General features: G+C 29.5%; 1 protein-coding gene across 1 annotated transcript; it reads right to left on the bottom strand.

The window, feature by feature from the left end:
- Positions 1–3535: 3535 nt before the first annotated feature.
- On the bottom strand, positions 3536–6629 carry LOC149534204 (uncharacterized). The gene is made up of 3 exons (XM_089803786.1): positions 5881–6629; positions 4156–4277; positions 3536–4077 (listed from the first exon to the last, which is right to left on the bottom strand). The coding sequence occupies exons 1-3, from the start codon at positions 6217–6219 to the stop codon at positions 3933–3935; spliced, it is 606 nt and encodes a 201-aa protein (XP_089659912.1). The 5' UTR covers positions 6220–6629; the 3' UTR covers positions 3536–3932.
- Between the last annotated feature and the right edge of the window lie 721 nt (positions 6630–7350).

The following is a 7350-nucleotide window of genomic DNA, read 5'->3' as shown; positions in this document are numbered from 1 at the left end:
TATTATTGTTCTACATTTGATTCTATATAATTTAGAAAAAAATGTTTATTTTAGATTATTTTTATGCAAGTTATGTCCAGCATGCGAAGAGGTGCCAGAATTTTAGGATGGGATCACTTTAAAAAATCATAGAAAAAAACTACTTATTAGAAAAAAAAATTTAAAAATACACAACTTTTAGATCTCACTCTTACCTATCAACCTACCAAAGGGTTCTGCAAAATACTAAATATAACTATATGTTTTGTGGAGTGCATGGAAACAACAATGTTATATTTTTTAGCAAAATAATAGGAACATTTTTTCATGTGCACGGAGTTCGACCATGTTAATATTATCCATTTTTTTAAACCTTAATAGTTTAGAAACTAGATTTGGAGTACTACAATTTTTTAATTTTATGTGTTTTCTCATTTTGAGTGCATTACCCTTAAATGGCTCTTCCAAGATTAGGTTTACCTAATTTCAGAAAAATGTGTTTGCTTATACTTCCCTTTTTGCAAACCATCTTGGTGCACTTACTCTTCTAGCAAAGTAAGCTTGCTCAAACCTATACATCCTTACCTCAAAATTCATCTCAAGGTTCCTCTAGATATGAAAAGAGGCCATGTAAGCTATAAATTATTTTCTAAAATTATTAGATAAAAACATGAGCCAAGTAATTAACATGTGAATCAACCTCAAGACATATCTAGAATTACTACCATCTTTCTAGGAGTTCAAGACCTTGCATTTATGAACTCAATTGTCCAAGAACAATAGACATTAAAATAATAACTACCTAAGTCCTAAAAAGATAACCAACTTATCAAACATCATCATAGATGCTTCCTTGCACCTCTTAAAATGTCATGTATTCTTTTTATAGAAATCAAACATGATCCTAGTGGAAATACAAAGAGCATCCATTATAATATAAAACCATGTCATTAGTGGCAGAATAAATGCAATCATCATAAATATCAACTCTAGATAAATCACATGAATAGATATGTAATCCCAAATCAAACAATAAATCACTCAACTACTCAAGGAAAGCTCTACCACATGGAACATATATAGAAGAACCTATTTAGATATAAGAGCGGAATGATCATGAGATGTAAAAAGAACATATTGACTAGGTACAATGACACTATAAGAAAAAACCCTTAGATCATCATGATCATATATCGCAACATTTGTACAAACATCATAACACATGTGATCACATAAATAAAAACCTATCTTAATTTGAAGAAATAGTAATGAATTTTATATTAAAGATGAAAAATGAGAGAAACTGTATATCAAGGATGAGATAATGAGAAATCAAATATTTAAGCTCAATCAAAGGTTGGATCATGGAAATCTTAAATCCTAATTGATGTAGAACAATGAGGAAAAATAAAGGTTGATCCCATTTCTAATGTAAATCATGTATGAAAGGTAAAACATAAATAATTACAAGTATTTTTTTGGAAAAAAAATAATAATAATAATAGAAGATATATAACTAAAGAAGCATAAAATTTAATAAGAATGCTAATTTAAGAAAATAAAACACTTCACATAAACACTTCAAGTAGATCTATATACAAATAAGCAATGGTAGTTATTGATACTAGTGTGACCACAGTATTGGTGCCTTTAATACAATGTCAATTTTGAGTAAATTGAGTTATATACAAGTTTATTTAAGTACATATACTATTAAATCAAATCTATATTTTTTAATCCGACTTTTAGATGGAAAAATGAACATGAGCTACAAATATTATGCTTCTCAACAAAATATTCATTTGGGTATGTAGATATGTAATAAAAAGAACTATAGTGTTGATGAATTTCACTCATAACTTTCCTCTTAAGGAAAATCCCTTATTCAATTCAATGATTTCCTATAAAATGAAGTCACAAAACATGCAATGAATTCATTAGGTATAATCCCAATAAGGGTGTCTTGGAACAAAAGATGAATGGGGGGTAAAAAGATCTAGTGTGAAAGTATAATGAAAACTTGTTTGAGAAGGTAAATCAAAATATGTTGGTAATTGTTTTTTTCAAAACGTAATTGAATGAGGGTCTCTCTATAGTTTGGATAATACATGGATAATGTATAAATTGATACAAAAGACCTATGGGGGATAGAAATAGAAATAGAAATAAATTTAAGAAGTTAACAAGAGCTAACACACTATTTGTTGGAAAAGGATTGGCTTGGGCCTAGGAAGAAATGTAAGTTGAAACATGTTGAAAATAATAAATGTAAAAATGAACTTAGTTCAAATATGTTTATGAATATTTAAACCTACGAGGGGAACAAATAGTGCTAGAATTTATAACTATCTAAAAATTGGTTTTTGTATTTAGAGTCATTTAGAAGCTAGTGTGAATAAGAATGTCAAATTCATAAGAAACATGTGCTTTTTTGGGCAATTTCCACATTTTAAGGAAAATACTTATAATATTTTATTATGTACATATTTTCTCGAAATCTCATCAATATGCTTATAATGTTTGATCTTGTACATGTTTTTTTCCTTCTACATTATGTGAATATAATGATTCTAATTTACTCCATAATCTTATTCTCATTAATTAATTATTAAATAATTAAAATTTTAATTATTAAGGATTAAAAATAAAATTATTTTATTTTAATAACTTTTAGTAAATAGTCTACACTTTTTAAGTATATTTTTTCTTAAAATTGTTTAGACTAAGAATACCTGGCAAACAAAAATGTAGAGGCAAATCTTAGTGTGTGTTTAGACAATGTCATTAAATAGTAGATTGTGTAGCTCACATTAAATTCCTATCAAAAATTTGTCAATCTTTACAACTTTCGTATTATATTATATTTGTAAAAACTTAGAAAATAGAAAAATCTATAAATTTTATTTTTAATCAATGTAGATAACTTATTTGTATCACTTTGTAATCTATTTGCTAATTCATTGAAACTTACAAGATTATCAATACAACATTTCTTTTAAATTGCTAATTTTTATGTCATTAGAACCATCCTAACATTTTCTAATGAATTCTTATTATTTAGACTAATCATAAGCCCCTCAAATATTTGCACAAACTTAAAATAAAAAATGTTTAATTAATCTAAGTTATCATTGCTTATATTCTTTTGTAGCTAGTTTTGAATTATCCTTTTATCAATTGATTGTTTCCATCCACTCATTTTAATACATTTAACATATGCAATATATATATATATATATATATATATATATATATATATATATATATATATATATATAATTTTTATTTTTATTTTTTCATTTTTTTGGCAAGATAATTGTGATTGTGCATATTAGATATTATTTAAAATCTCTTTTTTCACATAAATATATTGTTACAACAAAATAATCTTCCTAAATCTTAGTAGGAACTTTGTTGCATTGCAACCTTGTCTTACGTATCTTTTGACCTTTTCCATTTTCATAATGAATTACAACGATTGATGTTAAAAAATACTTATACAATCTAATTCAAAAGATTATCAATCCAAATTTCAATATAGATTACAAGAATCTAATAGCACTAAAATCATTCTTCTTTAAAAAATTAATTTAGTGATATACAATACAATATCAAATAATCAAACCATATGATCACTTAGAAATATTCTTACAAGCTTCACAAAGAGCAGAAACTCCAAGGCTTTATCTCCAAATATACATGGTAAGGATATTTAACACATCATATACCACCAACCAGCAAAATAATTTACATCTTATAATGGTCTGAGGTCATCCTCCCAACAGTAATCCAATTCATATGCAAACCTTAGTGAAAATTACCATGTTAATAGGTTTTCTTAGCATGTTAATAGAGATGAAAACTAGCTAACAATAAGATTAGCCTGTTAATAGTAGAGGCATAAATCCCTTAGTTTTTTGTTGCATTTACAGTCATCTGTAGATGATGATTAATCAAGCCAAAAGCCAGAAGTTTTTGTGCCATTTGCTGTTAATGAGGTAACCGCCAATGCTGCTGCTCTGTTTACTCACACCCAGAGTTAAGCACTCTGCATGATCAATGCAGTAGTCTACCAACTCATCTTTCTTCCTAAGAAACCTGAAAATCAAATTTAATCAATTTTAGGGTTCCAAATGCTCTGAAAGTAGAAATGAAGATGTTTATATGAGGAGAAACCTGTGCAACAAGGAGGGCCTTCTTTGTCCAAGTATGAGCACTGAAATGTGGAGTTTGTTTGCCTGGTTGACAATGGTTGCAGCCTTTTCACTAGCTTGTATCACAACCGCTTGCACATCCACCTGTGCATAACAGAAAAGCAAAGTAGCATAGCCATCAAATTTTCATTCAGATGGATGGATGGTATAATGTTGCTCGTCAAGAGTTAGTAACCTCTTAAATATTAATATCAAATTTTTAATATAGATGTAAGATTATGTCTTTATTTAATGCAAATTTTCTCTCTTTTTGCAACATATATTGAGTCTTTATATTACAAATTTCTCTCAAGAACTTACTTAAAAACTTTCAATCACTCCCAATTTATTACACCAGCTCAGTTGGTCAGTCCCCTCTTATAACTAAGTTTTCAGCACCACAAAATCAAATATAATACCACGTCATCCTATTTTTTGTCAAGGTGTCCAAAAAGATCCAAGAGAAAGTAAGTTCTATAGTTGTACACTAAGTCCTATTTTATTTGTACACTTATGTGACATCACATAATTTGTTGTTCTTTTAGATCTAAAAGATTTGTTTTAAGTCATAATTATTAGTTCAATATATTTAAAAATAGTAGATATTAAGAATAAATATTATATCAATTATTAGATCCTTTTAGATCATTTTCTATATACATATTCTTTGAAAAACCAAACAAATAGTTTAAATTCTAGAAACTCCTCCATCAAAATATCCATTTCGAGGCCAAACTTCAGAAAAATTTTATATTAAAACATCCAAACTTCAGAATCATTTTGTATGAAAACACAGTTCAAATGATTAATCCTATCAATTAAGATAGAGAACTAAAATAAAATAATTTGGTCCATTTCTTGATTTGACTCAAATGTAAATAAATATGTAAAATTCTAATCCAAAATAATTTTTCTAAACAATTTTAAACTAATCTTATCAATTAAGACAAAGAACTAAAATAAAATAATTTGATTCATTTCTAGATTTTAATCCAAACAACTAAGTGACTCAAATGTAAGCAAATATGTAAAATTCTAACCCAAAACAAATTTTCTAAAAATATATATTCAAAATATAAGATTTTCCTAAATGAGGATTAAAACAGAGAAATAAAACAAAGAGCATTATTCAAGATAATTTGACTCATTTGTTGATTTCAATCCGAAGAATTTAACTGATTTAAAATACATACACGTATAAAATTGGAGCCCGAAACAATTAAATTAGTCCGTTTGGTTGCAGGCATAGGAATGGAGAATAGGAATGCAATATTGGGAATAGGAATGGCTATTCCAATAACAGCTATTTTTTGGAATGGGTATAAGCTCATTTTAGAGGCAAAATGGGTATATGTATTCCTATTCCCTATTCCAATTGACGAACCAAAACGAAACATAAAAAACGTATTCCAAATTTTCTATTCCTATTCCAAAAAACAAACAGTGGCCATTCAGAATCATAAAGCATTACAAATCTAATAAAAAACCCAAAATACAGATTACTAAAACTGATGGCATCATTCAAGACCACAGCCAAAAAAACCCAATTTGGCCCATTTCTTGATTTCAATTCAAGCAATTTAACTGCAACCACATATGTAAAGTCAAAAACCTGTAATTTCACTGAACATGAACTAAGCACAAGAAGTGACAGAGAAACGGGGGAAGGAAAAAAACAGAGTAAATAATGAAAGAGAGAACACTTCACCTCAGGCCTACCCGCCTTACAGAGGGATCTGAGATAATTTGCACAAGAAGATCCATCAACACGCCTGGATGCAGTCAAATGAGTGGTATGAACGACATGCAGCAAGATTAGGGTATCCAGATTGTTGACAAGGTTAGTGAGAGCCCAGAGCATTGCTATTTTAGCCTCAGGAGAGGCATCCACAACCACCATTACATTCTTCCTGTTCCTGCAAAGCTCTCGCTCTCCATCTCCCAACTCTGAAAGCTTCTTGCAGCTGCTCCACCTCTTACTCCCCGAAGAATCTCCCCTCCTGCTAAGTTGCCTCAACTTAACTGTTGCCCTAGCGTTCATTGGCATTGTTTAGGGTTTACTGAATCCCAAACCCCCTTCTCTCTCTCCTCTCAATCTCCGTCTCGTCCCTACAATTGTTGGGAAAAACTTCTAATCCATCTTCTTGTAATCATTTTTCTGTTGACTGGATGCTCGTTAAAGGTAGCAGCAATGATAGATCCCACCGCCCATATTGGCGCTACAGGCGCTACTAGTCAAATGAAGTAGTGGAGTTCAGGTACAAATACGAGCTTTAGTCGCACAAGCGTGTAAGATGGAGATTACACCTGTCTGATTTGAAGGCGGGAAGAGGGAATTAGAGAGTGGGATCCATGTTCTCAAGAGGAAATGTTGGCGGGCGGTGGAGAAAAAAAAGTTTGGTGTTGAAGCTTCCTTTTGCAAAGGGTATCATTTGTGTGAAATGAAGCATCAATGTCAATGTCATGGGTTAGGAGTATCTCTTAGATGGATTTGTAGTGAAAAGTAACGATAAGGATAGGGTCTTGTATAGTTCTTGGATATCATATTAATTATTTGTTTTTTTTAGATTTATATATGGGACTGCTCTATACTTTTGATCTTTATATGAAATTTGATGTTGAGACTTTTTGTCAACAATACAAAATTCTATAATATTAGACTAATTTATATAATGTTATATGATTTCTTATTAAACATCTAGAATTATAAATGAAGTCAAGTTATAAGAATTATAACATGGAATCAAGCTAAGTACCTTCTTAATATTCTAAGACAATCTGGTTTTCTTTTCTTGGGAGCCATTTTTGAACCAGTTATTATTAATATAAATATTAAGTTTCGCCAAAAAAAAAAATTCCAAGACCATCTTATGGAATAGCTTATTAGAACATTTTACTATTCAAACATTTTTAATTTTAGTTATGAATGGGAAGAGTTAAGTTTATGAGACAAGTGTGAAAAAACCTTGCAATTTGGAAAATGAAGGTTAACAATTATATCACTAAGTCAAGTCGTAACACCCCATGCAAGGGAACAACAAAATTTCGGATAAGATTTCATCAAAAAAACAAGACCATTTAGTATGTTATCGTATAAACATACTTTAATTTAGTTCTGAATGGGGAGGGTTAAGTCTATGCAAAGAAGGCTATGTTATCATATAAACACTCTTTAATT

This window comes from Cupressus sempervirens, chromosome 10 (assembly GCF_028749045.1).
Source record: "Cupressus sempervirens isolate cs-2001-9-10 chromosome 10, ASM2874904v1, whole genome shotgun sequence".
NCBI classification, from domain to species: domain Eukaryota; kingdom Viridiplantae; phylum Streptophyta; class Pinopsida; order Cupressales; family Cupressaceae; genus Cupressus; species Cupressus sempervirens.
The sequence above is the reverse complement of the archived record's forward strand: the minus strand, read 5'-3'. Positions and strand labels throughout refer to the sequence as shown.

Coding starts and splice junctions, on each gene's coding strand:
- LOC149534204 (XM_089803786.1), bottom strand. CDS start 6,219: ATGCCAATGAACGCTAGGGCAACAGTTAAGTTGAGGCAACTTAGCAGG. Junction 4,278..5,880: donor GTAAGGCGGGTAGGCCTGAG/GTGAAGTGTTCT, acceptor TGTTATGCACAG/GTGGATGTGCAAGCGGTTGT. Junction 4,078..4,155: donor AGGCCCTCCTTGTTGCACAG/GTTTCTCCTCAT, acceptor TTTGATTTTCAG/GTTTCTTAGGAAGAAAGATG.